Source organism: Hylobates moloch, unplaced genomic scaffold (assembly GCF_009828535.3).
Source record: "Hylobates moloch isolate HMO894 unplaced genomic scaffold, HMol_V3 SCAFFOLD_18, whole genome shotgun sequence".
NCBI lineage: Eukaryota > Metazoa > Chordata > Mammalia > Primates > Hylobatidae > Hylobates > Hylobates moloch.
This window is the reverse complement of record NW_026652293.1, coordinates 31131629-31154235: the sequence shown is the minus strand read 5'-3', so window position 1 is coordinate 31154235 and position 22607 is coordinate 31131629. Positions and strand designations below refer to the sequence as shown.

The 22607-nt window shown below is 44.9% G+C and overlaps 1 protein-coding gene and 1 non-coding gene across 2 annotated transcripts; both read left to right on the top strand.

Annotated features, from left to right (window-relative positions):
- On the top strand, nt 1-107 carry LOC116458212 (U6 spliceosomal RNA). Its single transcript, XR_004245259.1, has one exon. It is a non-coding gene; the product is annotated as a U6 spliceosomal RNA (small nuclear RNA).
- A 2429-nt stretch (nt 108-2536) lies between these two features.
- On the top strand, nt 2537-9266 carry LOC116457993 (eukaryotic translation initiation factor 1-like). Its single transcript, XM_058430500.1, has 3 exons — nt 2537-2611; nt 3216-3251; nt 8844-9266. Exons 1-3 carry the CDS (start codon nt 2537-2539, stop codon nt 9231-9233), a joined length of 501 nt encoding a protein of 166 aa, XP_058286483.1. The 3' UTR covers nt 9234-9266.
- Nucleotides 9267-22607: the final 13341 nt, after the last annotated feature.

Sequence of the window (22607 nt, the reverse complement as noted above, 5' to 3'; positions counted from 1 at the left end):
GTGCTCACTTCAGCAGCACATATACTAAAAGTGGAACTCTACAGAGAAGATTAGCATAGCCCCTTCACCAGGATGGCACACCAATTCGTGAAGAGTTCTTTTTCTTTTTTTTTAAAGAGACAGTCTCGCTCTGTTGTTCAGGCTGGAATGCAGTGTCACAATCATAGTTCATTGTAAACTCAGCATTCCATATTTTTTTAAAGATTTTTTTAAAAATTGTTGCTCATCAAGGACAGGTGGATCACTCATAAATAGTGCTGGGACAATGGAGGACCCAGCAACATATTGCACACAAGCAGAAATACTAGGCAGATTAAAGACTTAAATATAGCCTGGCGCGGTGGCTCACGCCTGTAATTCCAACACTTTGGGTGGCCAAGGTGGGTGGATTACCTGAGGTCAGGAATTCAAAACCAGCCTGGCCAACATGGTGAAACCCCACCTTTACTAAAAACACAAAAAAATTAGCTGGGTGTGGTGGCGGGAGCCTGTAATCACAGCTACTCAGGAGGTTGAGGCAGGAGAATCACTTGAACCTGGGAGGCGGAGGTTGCAATGAGCCAAGATCACGCCACTGCACTCCAGCCTGGGCGACAAGAGTAAGACTCCGTCTCAAAAAAAAAAAAAAAAAAAAAAAAAAAAGACCTAAAAACAAAAACAAAAAAAATCATAATGAAATAAGAGAACACGTCTATATTCACAGAGTAGGGAAGAATTTTTTTTTTTTTTTTTTTTTGAGATAGGGTCTCACTCTATCACCCAGGCTGGAGTGCAGTGGCGTGATCTTGGCTTACTATTGCTTCTGCCTCCCAGATGCAATCGATTATCATGCCTCAACCTCCTGAGTAGCTGGGATTACAGGCGTGTGCCACCACGCCCAGCTAATTTTTTTGTGTTTTTAGTAGAGACAGGGTTTCACTATGTTGGCCAGGCTGGTCTTTAACTCCTGGCCTCAAGTGATCTGCCCACCTCGGCCTCCCAAAGTGCTGGGATTACAGGGCGTGAGCCACCATGCCCGGCCAAGTTTCTTAAACAAGACACAAAAGTACTAACTATAAAGGAAAACATTTGCTTGAGGCCAGGAGTTCAAGACCAACCTGGGCAATGTAGGAGGACCCCGTATCTACAAAACACAAAACATTAGCTGGGCGTGGTGATGCGCACCTGTGGTCCCAGTACTCAGGAGGCTGAGGTGGGAGGATTGTTTGAACCTGGGAGCTGAAGGCTGGCGTGAGCTGATATCGTGCCCCTGGATTCCAGGCTAGGCAACAAAGCCAGAGCCCGTCTCAAAATACATAGATAATAAAGGAAAACACTGATTAATTTGACTATCCTTAATTGAAGAAAATGTGTTTATCAGAAGATCCCGTAAAGAAAGTGAAATGGCTCCTTCCCGACCTGGTGGGGCAGGAGGCGCCATCGTGGGAGTCAACATCCACCACAGCAAAGACAGAAAGGCTGGGCACAGGGAGCCCAAGAGCTGGACATCTACCTAGGGCTGTTGGTCAAGCTGTCCACCTTCAGCCAGGTTATACTGAAGAGGCTTTTTGTGAATCGCACCAACCGGCCATCTCTGATCCTGATCGGAAAATGAAGCTTCTAGGCCCGGAAAACAAAACGGCAGTGGTTTCAGGCCCACAGCTGCGGTTGTGCGGGTTCAGGAGATGCCCAGAGTAAAGCCTCCCACTGCGTGTGAGCGGCCAGGGCCCAGCTGCATTCCCACGGCAAGATCCACACCTTTGAGCAGCTGGCCCTGGACTCCCGCAAGGGCTGTGGCACCATCCTGCTTTTTGGCCCTCGAAAGAGCCCATAGGGACATTGGCATTTACCCCGGGAACCCCATACAGCCACACCAAACCCTACGTGGGTTCCAAGGGCCGAAATTTTCAGTGTGCCAGGGCCCCATGGGCCAGCCGCACTATAAAAATGAACCCTGATCCTACTTTCTTATTAAAAACATTTTGGATGCTGTATTAGTCCGTTTTCCCCCTGCTAATAAAGACATACCCGGGACTGGGCAATTTATAAAAGAAAGAGGTTTATTGGACTTACAGTTCCACGTGGCTGGGGAGGCCTCACCATCATGGTGGAAGGTAGAAGACATATCTCACGTGGCGGTAGACAAGAGAAGAGAGTTTGTGCAGGGAAACTCTCCTTTTTAAAACCATCAGATCTCGTGAGATTTATTCACTATCACAAGAACAGCACGGGAAAGACCCGCCCCCATGATTCAATTATCTCCCACCAGGTCCCTCCCACAACACGTGGGAATTCAAGATGAGAGTTGGGTGAGAACACAGCCAAACCATATCAGATGCTGAAAGAAAGAAAAAAAAAAGAAAAGAAAAGAAAGTGAAAAGGCTAGACACAAACTGGGAGAAGATACTTGCCACACACATAACCAATGAAGTAATAGAATCTGGAATACACAAAGGGCTCAGAACAAAAAAAAAAAAAAGAAAGACACTGAGGGATGAGACTGAAGGGTTTACAGAAGGCCCTAGATGAATAGGTTCCCACTAGAGAGTCATCAGCCATGGAACACAGCAACACTGTGGCCTACAAAGAGACTAAATTTAACAACTTGGTCTCATTCATTGTGAATACAGATGTCAGATAAGATACAGGATGACCAGGAAATTTGAATATCAAACAAAGAATAATTTTGTTTTTAGTTTTAAGTATGTCCCATGTAATATTTTGGACATGGTTATGCTAAAAATATTTGAGACACACAAACTAAAAAATTATTTGTTGTCTATCTGAAATTTGACTGTACTGGGTAATCTGTATTTTTATTTGCTAAGCCCGGCAACCCTAATTATGAACTTGTTGTTACTTTCAAAGAAAATGTCTTTTGGCTTGTAAGTCAAAACCAATTATACAGCACATAAAAAGAACCATTTTATAATAGTAAGACTTTCTGGCAAATGGCAGAGCAGAATAATACCAGAAAAGTTGGAGGTACAGGAGCTTGGAATGGTGGTGTGCACCTATAGTTCCAGCTACTGGGGAGGCTGAGGCAGGAGGACCACTTGAACCCAGGAGTTCAAGACCAGCCAGGGCAATAGACAGAGACTCCCATCTCAAAAAAAATTTAAAAAAAAGGTTGAGGTGTGAAACCAGTCAAACTTTAGTTTGAACCCCAGCTCTGCCACTTGCTAAGTCTAGAGTAACTTACTCACCTTTTTACGTGTTGCTCTCTTTATAAATAGAGTGCCTACCTTCATGGGGCTATTGTAGTAAATGAGGTAAGATGTCTTGTAAGTGCTTGGCGTGGTGCCAGGCACAACATGGTGCGCTCTTGATAGTATTAATCGCTCTTATCCATGCACTGGGGTTTCTTAAAACTAAACGCTAGAATAGATAGATAGCATCTTGGTGACCAAGAATGCATCCTCATTTCTGGAATATTTGAGACAAAGTCAGAGGCAGAGGCTCCCCACCCCTGTTCCCTCCCATCCCTCACTGCTCCAGATTCCCTTATTGCTCAAGAGCTAGAAGGCATAAAAGGGACAAGATGACTCCAAGATCCTCCCAACCCTAGGATTTGATGGTCCTTATTTTTGAGTAACATTAGGTTCCCGATGGCGGTCACTCTTAGTGGCTATGACTGAGAGAGGTGTCAAATTATATTCTACTGTGTGAGTTCAGTTATGGGGATTACTCTGAGGCTGTAAAACATGTATTTATATTTCTGCTCAGGAAAATACAGTGCCCTATTCTTTCTAACTCTTATTCATAGCTCAAATTATCGCTGAGGATCCAGAGAAAACAACACACATAATTAGTTGCGGGCCTGGCCAAGATCTCAGAGACTCCAAGAGCAACACACTCTTTAACGTACAGAACTCTCTCTATATATCCTTTTCCTTTTTCTTTTTTCTTCCTGCCCTCCCTATCACTCTACCCCTATATGCTACATGAAAGATTATTTTTGTTAATGTAGTCACAGGTCCAACTAACAGGCAATTACTCTCAACACACATTAATTTTAAGAATGTGAGGCCAGGTGTGGTGGCTCACACCTCTAATCCCAGCACTTTGGGGAGCCAAGGGGGGTGGATCACTTGAGCCCAGGAGTTCAAGACCAGCTTCGGCAACATGGCTAAACTCCACTCTACAAAAATTATCCAGGTATGGTGGCACACACCTGTAGTCCCAGCTACTCGGGAGGCTGAGGCTCAAGACTCGCTTGAGCCTGGGAGGCAAAGGTTGCAGTGAGCCTAGAACACATCACTGCCCTCCAGCCTGGGCAACAGAGCAAGTCTCTGTCTCAAAAACAAAAACAAACAAACAAAAAGAATGTGATTGACAAATAATGATGATATTGCCAATCAGTGGGAAAAAAAGTTTACGTAACAAAAAAAAGTCTGTCACCAGAATAAGAAAAAAAGTATCCAGAACAGACATTACCATACTCTGCGTCAGTGGCTCCACAGCATCAAATGATCTGAAACTCCTTGAAGGAGGAACTAGATGGGTAGGTGTTGGTGCAGCTGCAGGCCCTGAATTACATGGTGGTCATCCTTTAGAAGACAATTTTTCACAGCATAGCAGAGAGACCCAGAATTTAAACTCAGCCATCACTCAAGAGGAGTAAAGAAGTGACAGAATTGAGAGTTGGAGCTACACAGGGGCTTCCAGTGATGTCAGCATCTGGTGGGTTTTTACCAGGGGGGTTATTGCACACCTTGCTCAGTTTCACTCTTCCTCCATTATAGGAGCCTCAGACATTTCCAAACTAATTTGGTTGAGTGCTCAGAAAAGCATCAAGCCGGCCGGGCACCGTGGCACACACCTATAATCCCAGCACTTTGGGAGGCCAAGGTGGGTGCATCACCTGAGATCAGGAGTTCAAGACCAGCCTGGCCAACATGGTGAAACCCCATCTCTACTAAAATACAAGAAAATTAGCCAGGCATGGTGGTGCGTGCCTGTAATCACAGCTACTCTGGAGGCTGAGGCAGGAGAATTGCCGGAACCCAGGAGGCAGAGGTTACAGTGAGCTGAGATCACGCCATTGCACTCCAGCCTGGGCAACAAGAGCGAAACTCCTTCTCAAAAAATAAAAAGAAAGAAGAAAAGCATCAAGCCTGTTTTGGGATAGATAAGCAGCCTTTCTTTGCAGGCTGAAGTCATCTCATTCTTACTCAGCCAGTCAGCCCACAAATATAAGCAAGCTCACCAGATCCTCAGCACACCAGAAGATACTCCAGCTTTACAGCACACCAGGAGATAACCCAGCTTAATGGTTCCAAATAATGTCATGTCAAGTCATGCTGCAGAGACCCCGTCAGAGCTCCAGCAGAACTCATGAAATTACGTAACAAATAATGCTCTCCCTTCCAGCCTGGAGTGGCAGAAAGAGGTGGAGCTGCGATTAAGAGTCCTGTGCAAGAGCTTAACTTTGGGCCTCCACCTTCTTATAAGAGGTGAGCAGGATAATCCCTGAGGTCCCTCATTGTTTGGACATTCTATGGCATGCACGGTGTCGTGGAAAAGAAAGCTCTCTCTTCACTCCCAGATGCAGATTCTGATGGCTGTCTCAAATATGGTAATATTTTGTTATCGTTTCCTTTTTCTTTGGGAGAAAAGAAGGAAGGACAGAGAGAGAAAAGCCTTTAGAAATCAACAAAATTAAAACCATAAAACACAAAGCCATGCTTTTTAGAGTTGCTCAGCTGCTAGGGCAGTAATCAAGCAGCTCCTCTGCAATGCAAGAGGCTGTAGAAGAGGCATTCTAAGGCCAGGCACGGTGGCTCACGCCTGTAATCCCAGCATTTTGGGAGGCCGAGGTAGGCGGATCACAAGGTCAGGACTTGGAGACCAGCCTGGGCAATATGGTGAAACCTTGTGTCTACTAAAAATACAAAAATTAGCCAGGCATGGTGGCACGTGCCTGTAGTCCCAGCTACTCAGGAGGCTGAGGCAGAAGAATCGCCTGAACCCGGGAGGCAGAGGTTGCAGTGAGCCGAGATTGCACCACTGCACTCCAGCCTGGGTAACAGAGTAAGACTCTGCCTCAAAAAAAAAAATAAAAATAAAAAAAGAGGCATTCTATCCCATGGCCATGACTCTGACCTCACCTGGTTATCAAATCCAACTTGTATATTCAAAGTGAAATGCAGGATGCCACTGACAACATGCCCAGAGGCTCAGAGGTCTTCAGTGAGCTAGAAAACAAGACACCACATTCCTCCCTGCCCCTGCCCCAGAAAGATTTCCTGGCTTCTCAGCCTCTGTTTCCTAATCTAAAACCACCTCTGGAGTGTCACTTGGATGATTAATGAAAACATCATTCATTTACGGAAAATGAGTGTTTTGCTAAAAGAATATAAGATCCTGAAAACTGGTTTGTTTGTTTTTTTTTTTTGAGACAGAGTCTCACTCTATCGCCCAGGCTGGAATACAGTGGCAGGATCTCAGCTCACTGCAACCTTCACCTTCTGGGTTCAAGCAATTCTTCTGCCTCAGCTTCCCAAGTAGTTGGGCTTACAGATGCGCGCCACCGCGCCCAGCTGATTTTTGTATTTTTAGTAGAGATGGTGTTTCACCATGTTGGCCAGGCTGGTCTTGAACTCTTGACATCAGGGGATCCACCCGCCTTGGCCTCCCAAAGTGCTGGGATTACCAGCGTGAGCCACTATGCTCGGCTGAAAAATATTTAAGAAAAGGCAGGTCAGGAGATCGAGACCATCCTGGCTAACACGGTGAAACTCCCTCTCTACTTAAAATACAAAAAAATTAGCCGGGCGTGGTGGTGGGCACCTGTAGTCCCAGCTGCTCGGGAGGCTGAGGCAGGAGAATGGCGTGAACCTGGGAAGCGGAGCTTGCAGTGAGCCGAGATCACGCCACTGCACTCCAGCCTGGGTGACAGTGAGAGACTCCCTCTCAAAAAAAAAAAAAAAAAAAAGCAGAACAATCCTTGCCAATTAAGGAATGTTTCAGTGTTCCCCCTCTTCTCACCAACTGTCAGAAGAGAAAAGAAAGTTTCCCTGAGGGGTTTGGGGAGGAATTTCCTTCTTGTTTCCATCACTACAACCAGACAAACTGTCTCCAAACTGCCTGTGATCACTACAGCAATGTTAATTATTACTGGAAAATGAAGAGAAAAATCATTTAGCCCTGGGATCTAGGTGACCATGGGTGCAATATTCAAATCCGCTTCAGTTCAAAAGGATTTCCAGGGGAAAATTCCACTCTGTGCTCCCAAGCCATCACTTTCCTGGCTGCCTATCACTCACCCCCAGAGCTTCCTCCTCCACTCACCCTAACTGCCCAATCAAAGAACAGCCTCAGATCCCCACCCAGGTAGAGACAACATCCCATGTCACACACCTCAGGGCAGCCTCACATCCGGAAGGGACGAGAACTGGAACGGTCATTCCGGATATTTTCTTTCCTGCCTATCTGGGGACTAAGGCTGTGTGTGTGTGTGTGTGTGTGTGTGTGTGTGTGTGTGTATCAGAGTGTTTTTCATGTTTACATGAAGTTTCCATCCAGAACAAAACAAAATTTCTCCCATTAAAGAGAAAAGGTCCCTAAAGGCAGTGCTTCTCTAAATATGTGCCTCAGGATATGTTATGAGCAAAAATGCTCTTTGGTTTTATATCAAAAGACAGTTTAGGGCTCACGCCTGTAATCCCAACACTTTGGGAGGCTAAGGCGGTGGATCACTTGAGTCTAGCAGTTCGAGACCAGCCTGGGCAGCATGGCAAGACCCTGTTTCTACAAAAAAATAAAAAAAAATCTCAACTACTCAGAGGTTGAGGTGGAAGGATCACCTGAGCCTGGGGAGATTGAGGCTGCAGTGAGCTGTGATCGTGCCACTGCACTCCAGCCTGGGTGACAGAGTGAGATCCTGTCTCAAAAAAGAAAGAAAAAAGAAAGAGAAAAAGAGAGAGAGAAAGAGACCGAGGAAGGAAGGAAGGGAGGGAGGGAGGGGGGGAGGGAGGGAGGAGCTTAACAACATTTTTCTTTCTGAGGGACTCACTCTGTTGCCCGAGCTGAGTGCTGTGGCATGATCATGGTTTACTGAAGCCTCGACTTCCTGGGCTCAAGCAATCTTCTTGCCTCAGCCTCCCAAGTAGCTGGAAGGTGCTCACCACTATGTCTAGCTAATTTTTTATTATTTGTAGAGACAGGGTCTCGCTATGTTGCCCAGGATGGAGCTTAACTATCTTAACTGATTTCTGGACTATGAGACTTTGCAGGTATGTACCATGAGCCTCCAAGTAATGGATACGGCTTTCGGTGTCACTGAATTTCACTGGACCATGGAACGCTTTCATCTTGCTGTTAATTATGGAACTAAAACTCTTCAGAATATACTCTGGGAAAAGCTGTCTTTGGATGAGGATAAGAATTTCTTCTTTTCCCATTTCCTAATCTCTGATTTATTAATTACTCTTTTGGAATTGTGGAAGCAGGACTTGATTTAGAAACACAGGTCACCACAGCAACTTGAGAATCTGTTGGATGTTCCGTTTGGGAGCCTAAGAATCATTTTCTAAGCTTTTCTTATTCTGGTAGCTGAAGAATAATAGACTTATTTGTCCACCACAACTTCCTCATCAGAAAAGCAGCCTTTGGGCTGGATGTGGTGGCTCATACCTATAATCTTGACATGTTAGGAGGCCCAGGCAGAAGGATTGCCTGAAGCCAGGAGTTCGAGACCAGTCTGGGCAACATAATGAGGTCTCATCTCTACAAAAAAAAAAAAAGCGAGGGGATCTAGTCACTGAGCCACAGCCGAGGACTCAGCAGCCTCCCTTTTGAGCCCCCTCGCTTCCTGACGTTCCGTCCTGGCTGCCTTCTCCCACCACCGCTGCCTTCCGTAGGCCGTTTCCACCGAAGAAAAGGAATCGTATCGTAAGTTCGCTATCCAGAACCTCCACTCTTTCAACCCCTTTGCTGATGCAAGTAAGGGTGATGATCTGCTTCCTGCTGGCACTGAGGATTATATCCATATAAGAATTCAACAGAAAAATGGCAGGAAGACCCTTACTACTGTCCAAAGGATTGCTGATGATTATGATAAAAAGAAACTAGTGAAGGCATTTAAGAAGTTTACGTGCAATGGTACTGTAATTGAGCATCCAGAATATGGAGAAGTAATTCAGCCTCAGGGTGACCAACGCAAGAACATATGCCAGTTCCTCGTAGAGCTTGGACTGGCTAAGGACGATCAGCTGAAGGTTCATGGGTTTTACGTGCTTGTGGCTCACTGAAGCTTAAGTGAGGATTTCCTTGCACTGAGTAGAATTTCCATTCTGTGTCTTGTCACAAGTTTGAAAACCTCCACAGCTTGTATAATGTAACCATTTGGGGTCCGCTCTTAACTTGGACTACTGTAACTCCTTCATGCAATAAACTGAAAAGAGCCAAAAAAAAAAAAAAAAAAAAAAAAAAAAAAAAAAAAAAGTGTGGGGGAGCAGTCTTTTATCTCAGAAACCCAAGATCTCCAAGAGGAAAGAGACCTTAGCATTGTCCTGGAGCCCCTTACTTTTTCCAAGTACCTTTGAGACCAACTCATTTGAACTTCCTCCTCTCGGGCGCCTCTCTACAACTTACCAGTGGATATACTTTAATGGGATACAGATGGGGTTTTAATTTTATGCAGTGGCTCTCAAAGTGCAGTTCCCAGACAAGAAGCATCAGCAGCACCTGAAAACTTGTTAGAACTGCCCTACTCCCAGATAATAAGGATCTGAAACTCTGGGAACAAAGATTGAGCAATCTTGTTTTAAAAAGCCTTCCAGGTGATTCTGTTGCATGTGAAAGCTTGAGAGCCCCTGGCCTTGAGAAATCCTCTTTTACATTTTCATTTATTCATTTTGCAAATATTTGCTGAAGACTGGGGCTAGAGTAGTGTTCAAGACAAACAAGGTCCTTAACCAAAGGAATTAAACAATAAACAATAAACAAACACCAAAATGAGATTGTTAAAGTTAGGGTGGTAGGCAAAATGAATGAGGGAGGGCAATTTAAATAGAGAAGTCCATGAGAGCTTCTCAGAAGAGGTGACATCTGAGCTGAGACCTGAAGAAGCAGAACGAGCCATCCTTTTAAGGAGCAGGAGAAAAGGCTTTCAGATGGGAAGGACAGCAGTGTCAGAGACCCTGAAATGAGAAAGGGTCGAAGGTATTGGAGGATGAGAGACAGGCCAGAGTAGGAATAAATTAGTCTGGAAGATGCAGATTCCCACACACCCCATCCAATGAGCTGCTTATTCAGCAGGTTCAAGAATCTGCATTTTCACAAGCTCTTAAGAAATTCTGATGCCCACTGAAGTTTGAAAGCCACTGTCCTGGCCGGGCACAGTGGCTCATGCCTGTAATCCCAGCACTTTGGGAGGCCAAGGCGGGCGGATGGTCTGAGGTCAGAAATTTGAGACCAGCCTGGCCAACATGGTGAAACCCCGTCTTTACGGGAATACGAAAATTAGCTGGGCGTGGTGGCAGATGTCTGTAATCCCAGCTACTCAGGAGGCTGAGACACGAGAATCGTTTGAACCCAGGAGGCAGAGGTTGCAGTGAGCCGAGATAGCTCCACTGCACTCCAGCCTGGGTGACAGAGCGAAACTCAGTCTCAAAAAAAAAAAAAAAAAAGAAAAGAAAAGAAAACCACTGTCCCCCTAAAGTCACACAGCTATAGAATGTCAGAGCCGAAGACACAGCACAACTAAGAGATATAAAACTGCGGATCAGGCTTCATGCTTAGCAAGTAGAAACCTGATATTATGGCCTCTGTCCAGTGCCCTTGTCACTAAGAAAAGGTGCCCAGAGATCAGCACTGGGCCCAACCTTGCGGATTTCCTCAGTTGGTCAGTCAGTGAAGTTTGCTACTGGGATTCCCTGAGGGAGATTCACTGTGTGTCTACACCACACACGCCTCCAGACATTTGTCAGAGAGAGAACCTGCGTGCTAAAGATTGTGATCCCTAGATGACCCCTCTGGTTCCCAAAGAGATCTAGCTGGAGAGCAAAACAGCAAGCAAAGTGGACCATAGCCAACGTGGACCCAAATTTGAACAAGCTGGGGGAGTAGCCTCTGCCTGGACTGTGACATGGGGAGGAGGGTATCACTTCCTGAGTTCCTGCTCAGAGGAGGAGAGGATCCCTATCTCTTGGCAGATGCTCCATAAACGGCAGCTGCATGTTGAAAGAAGGATTAACAACGGAGTGAAGCAGTTGGGGATGTGGGACTGTGAGAGGTAAAGAGTTTCTCTGTATAGATTGGATCGTCAGGTCCTCAAAGAGAACAGAACACTTAGTCCACCCACCTTTCCACCACACGTGCCCAGCAAGAGCCTTAGCGTTGGCCTCTTGTGTGATTTCATGGTCCCTAACACTGTTTTCCAGGTGCTAGGCAGCTGTGCCAATTCTAGGCTCTAATCAAAGAATGAGACAAAGCTGCAGAGAATGAAGGCACTTTTACTTAGATTAAGCTTGCTAACTGTGTTGCACTGTATAATTTTTCAAGCATTTTTGCTTCTATTAGCTCATAATTCTGCCTGGAAAGCTCTTCCCTGTTTGATGGGCTGGTGCTTTCTCAGCTTGCAGAAGGAGGCTTTTATTATTATTATTATTATTATTTTTTTTTTGAGAATGGAGTCTCACTCTGTTGCCCAGGCTGGAGTGCAGTGATACAATCTCGGCTCACTGCCTCCCAGGTCCAAGCGATTATCCTGCCTCAGCCTCCCCGAGCTGGGATTACAGATGCCCACCACCACGCCAGACTAATTTTTGTATTTTTAGTAGAGACAGGGTTTCACCAAGTTGGCCAGGCTGATGATGAACTCCTGACCTCAGGTGATCCGCCCACCTTGGCATTCCAAAGTGCTGGGATTACAGGAGTGAGCCACTGGGCCCAGCCTAAGGAGTCTTTTAAATAATTATCACCTCCTCCAAGTAAATCTGTTTCATCATTCTGCTTATCTCCCTCAGAGCACGCATCATAGTTGGTGGCTATCTTATTTAACCGTTTCCTCGTTGACTATCTCCCCACTCTGGAATGGGGAGGCTCCACAAGGGCAGGGATTACTGCCATCTTGTTTAGCACCATACCCTACCCACTAAGAAGAGCTGGTTCCATTAATGAATGGAACAAGTAACAATTCAAAAGCAGATGACAGTCAGTCGAGTCCCTGAGGCACAGAGAGAAAGAGTGAGCTGCCTAACCCCTAATGCTAGGTTAGTGGCAGAACCTGTGCTAGAATTTGGGGCCTTCTGGCCCCTAGTCCCATAGTCAGGAGGATGCTGTCCCTGTCCTGGAAGGGAGAGGAGAAACAATCATATGCCTGCAGGGGAGGGAAATGAGAGACAGCAAGAGACCAAAATCAGCCTGTCTGTCCTCTCTATAGACAGTGTCCCCAACCCATGGATTTCCTACTGTGTGATGAGAACCTCAAGCCAAGGAGACAGAATTTGTATTCCCATTGAGTTAAAACCTTTGAGCACATCCTCTTATACCAGCACCACTTACTGCCTGAGCCTTGCCAGAGCCCAGAGGTGAGGAATCGGGTCAGTGGGACTGTCTTAGTCTGCTCAGGCTGCTACAACAAAATATGGGATGGGCAGCTTTAATAACAGACATTTATTTCCCACAGTTCTGGAGGTGAGAAGTCCAAGATCAGGGGCCAGCATGGTCAGGTACCGGTGAGGGCTCTCTTTCTGACTTGCAGACAGCTGCCTTGTCACCATACATCTTCGTCTTTGGCTGTGTCTCTTAACCTCGTAGAGGGCACTAATCCCATCATGGGGCCTCACCTTCATAACCTTATCTAAACCTAATCACCTCCCAAAGGTCCCACCATCCAACACAATCACATTGTGGGTTGGGGCTTTAACATACGAATTTGGAGGGGGACACAAACATTCACTCCATAACAGGGACCCAGAAGGTGGCAGCCCGAGAGCAAAGGGTTGCTGAATGTGAACCTTCTGTGATCTTCAGCCAAAGTTGAGAAAGGGAGATAAAAGGAAATGAGCAAGGAAGATGGAGAATTCTACCCATGGGTTAGTTTACGACAGCTCCAGGACGGTTCCCATGGGCTTGCTGGGCTCACCAGGCTCCACTGGGAAATGAAGGCCACTCAGCTGGACCCCATTACCAGGCCTAGATTTCCATTCCAGTTTGTCGCTGACCTGGTGCGGGCTAGCATGCTGCCCGAGGCTAGGAAAGAGTGAGGGACAATCTCGGCACTGAGTCACCCAGCTCAGAAACCAGGAAGCTTACATAACAAGATGGATTCCACGTGTTTGTACATCAGGCTCAGGCTACGGGGCAGGCAGGAAAAGGGTGAGCTTGCGGGCCGCAGGAGGGGATGAGAGGTGGTTTTGAGGACCCTGATGCTGCATCTATCTGTGCTAGGAAGTCGCTGTGGACTCAGGAGACTGTGAGAGGGCACCTGACATGGCAGAGCCCCTAGAGATTACAGATACAGACTAAAGAGAACAACATAGAACATTAGCTTTAAATTAGTATTACACAATTCTCATGCACCCTGTCCTCAAGGCTTGGGAATGTTAAATAGCCAAATAAAAAGAAACACGGGAGGTAAATGAGTAAGAGACTTAGTAAAAACCTGAATTCCTGGACTAAGATTTGTCTTCAGGGTATTGTTACTGCCACAGAGATAGCAATCGTAGTGAAACTGGAACGATGTTGGTTGGGTAGGTAAACAGTCTGTGGACTAGAAAAATGTGAGTGGACAGCTGTTTGAACTACACTGCAAAGCTCTTTTCAGACATGACCCTTTACAGATGAAAATGAGGAGGCGGGCCACGTTAGGAGACTTTCCTGGGATTTGGTGGAAAGGGGGCATCCTTCTTTTCAAGTCTTTTTCCATCCTCGCTTTTTTTGTCTGCAACCTCTGCCTCCTGGGTTCCAGTGATCCAATCACTTCCAAGAAAGCAACCCCCAAACCCCCCCACCCCACACATACTTCGGTAACATGGCCCAAAGAGAAGTTGTCTACAAATAAAATAAGCCCTCCTTTCCCATCCAAAAACTATTTCTTTCATGTATATTTTTTAATGTGCATACAATTTCTCGGCCTTTTGGCACAAAGGAAGTGACAGGCTATTGTACTATTTCTGCTCTGCGTAGAGTGAGAAGTGCTCTCTTCTCTAGAGGGAGAGATTTCAATCATTCTAGATCACCCTGGGCCATCTACTTGCCTCCTCATTTTTTTTTTTTTTTTTTGAGACAGAGTCTCACTCTGTGGAATGCAGTGGCACAATCTTGGCTCACTGCAACCTCCACCTCCCAGGTTCAAGTGATTCTTCTGCCTCAGCCTCCTGAGTAACTGGGACTACAGGTGTGCACCACCACACCTGACTGATTTTTGTATTTTTAGTAGAGACGGGGTTTGTCATGTTGGTCAGGCTGGTCTCAAACTCCTGACCTCAAGTGATCTGCCCACCTCAGCCTCCCAAAATGCTGGGATTACAGACATGAGCCACCACACCTGGCCCTACCTGCCTCCTTGAGCCTATTTCCTCCTCTGTGAAATGGGGTGATCATAGTATGTAACTTCACAGGGTCTCTGAAAGCTAAAGGAGATTGAGATCTTTGGATACTCAAAAGCCCTGGACAAATATTTATAAGTTTACAAGGGTTTTTGTTTGTGTGCTTGTTTTTGTTTTTGAGACAGGGTCTTACTCTGTTGCCCAGGCTGGAGTGCAGTGGTGCTATCATGGCTTACTACAGTCTTGACCTCCCAGGCTGAAGTGATCCTCCTGCCTCAGCCTCCAGAGTAGCTGGGACTCTAGGCACACACCACCATGCCTGGCTGGGTTATTTTAACAGTTGGAAATGTTAAAATTATTTCTAAATGAAATTGTGAAGAAGGTAGCAGAAAGTGAAAAGGAGATTATGTTTTATCTTGTAGGGATAATAAATGGCAGTGTTTTTGTTTTTACTGACTTTTTTTGTTGTTGTTGTCAGACAAACACAAAAAGAATCTGATTAAAGCCATAGCTAAACTCTCCAATGGGGGAAAAAAAGATATTTTTCAGATGCCCAAACAATTTCAGAGGGATCATGGATACTCTGAGGGTCACTAGGGATCTGAAAATAAAAGTCCTATTATGTAAAGGATTCGTGCCCATAATAAGTCCATGCCTGCCTCTTGGGCATCTTCAGGGAACAAGGGAGGAAGAGAAGAAGTCATCACTGAAAATCTTGTGACACAAATAGGTCATCCCTAGGGGACAAATACTCTTAACATGCTTTTTTTTTTTTTTTTTTTTAACAGAGGCCAAAGATGACTTTTGGGGACTGAAAGTGGGTTGTTTGCTTTGTTTGCTTAGTGTAAGGCTGGAGCTGGAATGGGAGCGTTCACTGCTCCCAGATCGGGGCTTCCTGGCTGGACATGCCTTCTAGCCCATTGACAAGAGGGTCTGTCAGGACCCGTGGGTGCTGAGGAGCCAAGCTCCACACACAGTGAGGCTGAGAGAACTAAGGCTGAACACCAAAGAGAGAGTAGAGAAAATACAGGCCGGGTATGGTGGCTCATGCCTGTAATCCCAACACTTTGGGAGGCCAAGGCAGGCGAATCACCTGAGGTCAGGACAGCCTGGCCAACATGGCAAAACCCTGTCTCTACTAAAAATACAAAAAATTAGCCAGGTGTGGTGGCGGGCACCTGTAATCCCAGCTGCTTCTGAAGCTGACGCAGGAGACTCACTGGAACCCGGGAGGCAGAGGTTGCAGTGATCCGAGATCATGCCACTGCACTCCAGCCTGGGCGACAGAGCAAGATTCCAACTCAAAAAAAAAAAAGAAAGAAAGAAAAGAAAAGAAAAAGAAAATACAGGCCATTTTTCCAACACCAGATGCCCAGATGCCTTTGCTCTCCTTTCTTTGAAGCACAATACAGAAATTGTGGCGTGCAATGAGTTCTCCTCACACAACCATGACTTTGAACCCTGGGCCCAGACTGGCCTTGAGTGGGGTGACGAGACCCACTGTGTTAATAAGCGGATTCAAAACTTAGGACTCGGAGCCTCTATCCTGAAAAATCCTTCATAAGGTGAACTCCATGTCCCTTTCCCCTTCGCCCTGGGCTGAACAGTGCTCAGTGGCTAACATGTGACCGCAAGCTCTTAGGTAACTGAGCTCAACCTCCAGAGGCTAAGAGAAACCGAAAGAGGTATGGGTAAGATACAACTAGAGCAAGTACTCTGCACCCAGCAGGGTGATCATCAGGACCTCATTCTTAGGGCAAGAACCAAGAGAGGCCTCTTTTTTGTCAGAGCATTGAGCTTCCTGCATAACGGCGAGGTCCACCATGTGTGCTGAGTGCCAGGTATTGCTTCATGATTTCCTTCTCTCAGTCATGGCTTAAAATACATTTGTGAAGATGTAAGTGGACCATGTCTAAACAGCTCCTGTTCAACCATTACCAACATTAATGGATTTGATATCATCTATCAGATAAACTAGCAGGAAACAGGGGTTTAAGAAAATGAGACACAGGATAGGTAAATCAGGATGGTGGGCACAATCTGGGCCATGGAATCCTGCCCAGGAGAGGTGAGCTGGGTGAGCTTCTTTTCATTCTTTTGACCTGTACTAAGTTGAATAGGATTTCCCAAGACTCCTGTTCACCTGGAGCCTGTGACTGATTTTATTTGGAAATAGGGTCTTCGCAGATGTAATGAAACTAAGAAGAGGTCATATTGGATTCACATGGGCCCTAAATCCAATCTGACTGGTGTTCTTAAAAGAAGAGGGGCTGGGCACAGTGGTTTATTCCTGTAATCCCAGCACTTTGGGAGACCAAGGTGAGAGGATCACCTGAGGTCAGGCATTCAAGACCAGTCTGGCCAACATGGTAAAACCCCCATCTCTACTAAAAATACAAAAATTAGCCAGGCGTGGAGGCATGCTCCTGTAATCCCAGCTACTCAGGTGGCTGAGGCTAGAGAATCGCTTGAACCCAGGAGGCAGAGGTTGCAGTGAGCCAAGATTGTGCCACTGCACTCCAGCCTGGGTGACAGAACAAGACTCCAACTCAAAAAAACAAAGAAGAGGGACATTTGTCATGTAACAATGGAGGGAGTGATTAGGGTGGTGCATCTACAAGCTGAATCCACGAATTGCCAACAATCCCCAAAAGCTAGGAGGGGGGCATGAAACAGATTCTTTTTTAGAGCTTCCAGAGGGGATAATCTTGCCAACACCTTGATTTTACATTCCAGATTTCTAGTCTCAAGGCCTGAGGGGGAATAAATTTCTGTTTTGTTTTGTTTTTTATTTGTTTGTTTGTTTGTTTTTTAGGTGGAGTCTCACTCTTGCCTAGGCTGGAGTGTAATGGCGTGATCTTGGCTGACTGCAACTTCTACCTCCTAGTTCAAGCTATTCTCTTGCCTCAGCCTCCCGAGTAGCTGGGACTACAGATGTGCACCACCACGCCCGACTTATTTTTGTATTTTTAGTAGAGACGGTTGCGCCATGTTGGCCAGGCTGATCTCAAACTCCTGACCTCCAGTGATCCACCCACCTTGGCCTCCCAAAGTGCTGGGATTACAGGCGTGAGCCACTGTGCCCAGCCTAATTTCTGTTGTTTTAAACACCCAAGTTTGTGGCACATATAACAGCCATGGAGAACCAATTCATAATCTTTGATAACTTTTTCACTACATGGTATGAAAATGTGTTTCAGGTTCATCTCGAATAGTCTGTGACCCAGGCCTGCAGTGTTTCTTGGCTGATTTTAATAAAGTAGGGAGAAAAAATATGTATATATGTGAAGATGAAATACTTCATGAGTTCATAGTGATGTTTCCAATTTGAATTCAGGGCTGGTATTTCTGATTCAAATTCTGAAAATCCTGTTTCTCAAGGACCTAAGGATAATAGAATATTCTACAGTTGCTCATCTGCTTTATCCTGCATTATAAATACAATAGTCTCAGAATGACCATATTAATACTACCACAAGTCATTATGATTATTGAAAACAGCTTAAAAAATTTTGCTGCTCCTATACCCATTCTCTGGTTATGCTAAATTTGCATTGTCAGAGCATATAACTATTACATATACTATACCCTCTGTCTTTTAACCTTCAGTTAATGTAATTCTACAAGTGATTATATATTTAATGCTCACCAATCATCTCTATGCTGATTGTTCTCAAGTCATTTGGGTTGTCTAATGCATATTGTTTAATAAATTCCTTAAGAAGCGCTCATGGGAGCGATATTCCTTAAGTTCTTCTTACATGTTGATAAATTTGTCAGTGTCCTTTCTGCTTTAAGGTTAAATTTGGCCAGATTTAAAATCTTCAGTTTATATTTTCCTTCCTTGAGCACCTTAAATATGTTGCTCCATTTGCTTATTAAGCATTATTGTTGAAAAGTCTAATGATAAACTAATTTTCTTTCCCTTACAAGTAACATGCTCTTTTTACTGAGATGCCAAATGGATTCCTTCATTTCCTTTAAAGTCTAAAAATTTTACTAATATATGTTTTTGGCTTTTTTTTGTTCATGATCCTAAATTTTCTAGAACTGTTAGAACATGTCAAAAATTTTACTAGTACATATTTATTCTCAAGCACATTTATATACTCTTGCAATATGTAGTTTCAAATCTTTTCCTTGAGGCAGGAGAATCGCTTGAACCTGAGAGGCGTAGGTTGCAGTGAGCCAAGATCACGCCATTGCACTCCAGCCTGGGTACCAAGAGCGAGGCTCCATCTCAAAAAAAATATTTTTTCCTATCTTTTTTTCAATTTTAGAAAGTTTTTTTTTTTTTTTCTTTTTGTTTTTTGTTTTCTAACACAGAGTCTCACCCTGTCATCCAGGCTGTGGTGCCATCACAACTCACTGCAGCCTCGACTTCTTGCGCTCAAGTTTTCCTCCCCTCTCAGCCTCCCAAGTAGCTGGGACAGGGAAGTTTTCTTGAGTTATAGTGTTGAGTATTCATTCTGTTTCTTTGTTCTGGTTTCTTCTTCAGAACTCTCATTATCTTTATATCATATCTTTTAGCCTGTCTTAAATATTTGTCATTTTTCTCAAATCCTTTTTAATCTTTCTGCATTCCTTTTTGATTCTTATAATTCTCTGCCTTTTGACTTTCTATTTCTGTTAAGTTATATTTGTTATGTTTGTTTGGTTTTGTATTCATTCTAGTTTGATCTTTATTTTGATTTTTTTCCTTTTCTTTCTATTGCCTAAGTTTTGTCACCTCCTTTCTGAGCTTATTTAATTCTGATTTATATTATCTAATTCTGATATGACATTATTTATTTATTTTTAATTTTTAATTTTTTAAAATTTTATTTTAAAACTAGAGATGGCGTCTCACTATGTTGCCCAGGCTGGCATCAAACTCCTGGGCTCAGATGATCCTCCTTGGCCTCCCAAAGTGCTAGGATTACAGGTGTGAGCCACTGTGTCCAGCCTCTATTTTTTTATATAATTTTTTTAAAAGATGAGGTCTCGTTTTGCTGCCCAGGCTGGAGTGCAGTGTCGTGATCGTAGCTTACTGTACCCTACAACTCCGGGGCTCACATGACCCTCCTGCCTCAGCCCCACTCCTGAGTAGCTAGGACTACAGGTGCACCAACATGCCCAGCTAATTTAAGACATTTTCTTAGTGTCTTTTACTTCATTTTGAAAAAAGAATACTATTATTTTGATCAGGTATTTTGGATATTTGTTTTTCTTTTTTCTTTTAGCATATCTTCCTGTCATGATTTCATGATCTATGGGGACATTATTACTGTTTTCCTTATAAACATTCTGTTTGAATTTGAATTTGACACATTTCTGTTGCTCATTTTTATGGAAATTAAATTTTCTAGAACTGTTAGAAGGAGCCTTGATTCAGGTAGCTTCTCTAATTTCACAGAGCTTCCTCCTCTATTGTTTTTGGGTCATATTGAAAAAACAAAACCAAACAAAAGCCTATGGGGCTTGCTTTCTGAGATTTCAGGGTTCTGTTCTCTTCCACCACTTTGCTCTGAACTTCTCTTTCAGTTTCTTTATTGTGCTGTCCTGCTTGTTCTTCAACCCACACCCAGCAGTTCCTCCTCACATAAGATGGTATCCAGGATTCCTGCAATGGTCAGCTCCCCAGGTCCGGGGACTGCACTCCAGCCCCTACCTGCAGGCCTTGCTGCAGGCCGTTGCACCACCTGCCAGTAGAGTGTGTTTCAAACTACCCTCCTGTGCTTTCCATACAATAACTATTGGCTATTTTGTGGCTCTCCTGTTCTCAGGCCCACCAAATACTCTGTCCCTTTCCTCTGCCTTGATGCTGATACCTGTCCAGGTCTGTGGCTATAAGTAATTTGTTTCTATCCACTTCTATTTTGGGGTTCATAAGGATACTTCATCACCTAGTTTTGAGCTAAATGTTGTCCAAGGGTTTTCATTCTCATTCCATTTTTTATTTTTTATTTTTTATTTTTTAGGGGGATGGGAGCACACAGTGGTGCCTTCTTGAGTCACTGCATCCTTGACCTCCCAGGCTCAAGCAATCCTCCTGCCTCAACCTCCCAAGTAGTTGGGACTATAGGCACATGCCATCACACTTGGCTAATTTTTGTATTTTTTGTAGAGATGAGGCTTCACCATGTTTCCCAGGCTGGTCTCGAGATCCTGGGCTCAAATTATCCTTCTGCCACAGCCTCCCAAAGTGCTGGGATTACAGGCGTGAGCCATGGATCCCAACCTTGGTTCTCATTCTATTTTCTGTTTCTATGTGAGGATTCAGAAATATCCAAAAACTAGGCTAACACTGCTGTTGCCATCTTTCCAGAGTGATTCTTTCCAAAAATGTCAGATCATGCCGCTTCTCTGTTCAAAAATCTTGAAATGAATCCCCATTTCACTCAAAGTAGAAGCCAAACTACTTACAAAGGACTTACAAAGCACCATAGGATCAGTTAGTTCCTCAGTGCCCATCACCTCTCTGAAGCTTCTCCTACTTTTCTCCTCTTTGCTTCCTCTGCTCTAGCTACACTGGCTTCTGTGCTGTTCCTTGATGTAGCACACATCTTCCCATCCCTGGGCCTTTGCTTTAGCAGTTTCCCCTACCCTGATCTCTCTTCCCCCAGCTGTGAGCTTAGCTAAGTTAAACACTTCCTTCACATCTTTGCAGCTCTCTGGGTCAATGACGTCCAGATTGACCACCCTATTTAAAGTTGCAACCTCCCCATCCAGCACAGATTTCCTTTACTCTACTCTGCTTTCTCTTGTTTCCTTAACATTTAATGCCGTTTAACATATTAAACATTTTAGGCCGGGTGTGGTGGCTTATGCCTGTAATCCAAGAACTTTGGGATGCTGAGGCTGGTGGATCACTTGAGGTCAGGTGTTTGAGACCAGCCTGGCCAACATGGTGAAACCCCGTCTCTACTAAAAATACAAAAATTAGTCAGGTGCAGTGCCATGTGCCTGTAATCCCAGTTACTTGGGAGGTTGAGGCAAGAGAATCACTTGAACCCAGGAGGCAGAGGTTATGGTGAGCCGAGATCATACCACCGCACTCCAGCCTGGGCGACAGAGCAAGACTCTGTCTCGAAAAAAAAAAAGCAAAACAAAATTGTACTGATTTATTATGTCCATTTTTAATTATCTGCCTTCCCTTTGCTAGAATGTAAAATCGTTGAAAACAGAAATGTCTGTTTTGTTCTCTTGTGTATATCAAGCACCTAGAAGAATCTCTGATAGGTACAATTGCTTAATAAATGCATGAATGAATAAAAGAAGCAGCCAAGGGTGCAGTGTGCTCTAAACCAGCCACTGGGGGCTCTTTCCATGCAGTGTCACTGTTTTCCTCACCCTCCTGCTCCAGCCCCTCTGGATGCCATGGTTGGCAAGCCCATGGGTCTGAGTCAGTACAGAGCCAGGCAGGGTTTGTCCCTGGGCTTCATGGATTCTCAGAAGGCAAACAGTGTCAGAAACATTCTTTCTAGGACTTGTGAGTTCAGCCCAGGCCAGAAATAGCACCCAGCCATGTGCCTTCTAGTATTTCTGCACATCAGCTGCTCCTCCCACTGGAATGGCAAAGAGGAGCGTGGAAGGCTGAAAACAACAACTCCAGCCCTCGGGAAGAGCTTCAAAGGTAGGGCAGAAGATGAGAATGCACCGCTTTGTGTGTCAGTTTCCCTGCCTGGTGCCGGCCCAGGCCCAGCTGTGTGCTTACCTCATGGGAGGCCTGTAGCCTGAGTCAATTGTATCCTTGCCCCTTTGGAAGGCCTGCCTATTACTTACTTGGTGTTCCCAGTGAGGTCTCAGGGAACAGACGTCACATTGCCCATCTTCTAGCTGTTCCAGCATAACTAACCAAGACTGACTAAGCAAGCACAGGGCTTAACAGTTTTACCTTCTGAACAAACCTAGTGAATCGCAGGCAGGCAGGCCCCCTTCTTCCCTTCCCTCAGGACAAGGAAGGCTAAGGTGGAGGCTACTTTAAGGGGGGCCTTGCACCAAACATTTTCTTCTAAACTCTAATGAGTCTTGGAAAATGCTCCCTGAGCTTGGATGCCCAAATAATCATTGTCCAGTCAGGAGGTTGAAAGCATATTGCCAGTCCCTTGTCCCTCCCCCCACCCAAAAAAAACAGGAAAAAATTGAGGG

Coding starts and splice junctions, on each gene's coding strand:
- LOC116457993 (XM_058430500.1), top strand. CDS start 2,537: ATGGAACACAGCAACACTGTGGCCTACAAAGAGACTAAATTTAACAAC. Junction 2,612..3,215: donor CATTCATTGTGAATACAGAT/GTCAGATAAGAT, acceptor CTTTATAAATAG/AGTGCCTACCTTCATGGGGC. Junction 3,252..8,843: donor GGGCTATTGTAGTAAATGAG/GTAAGATGTCTT, acceptor TGCCTTCCGTAG/GCCGTTTCCACCGAAGAAAA.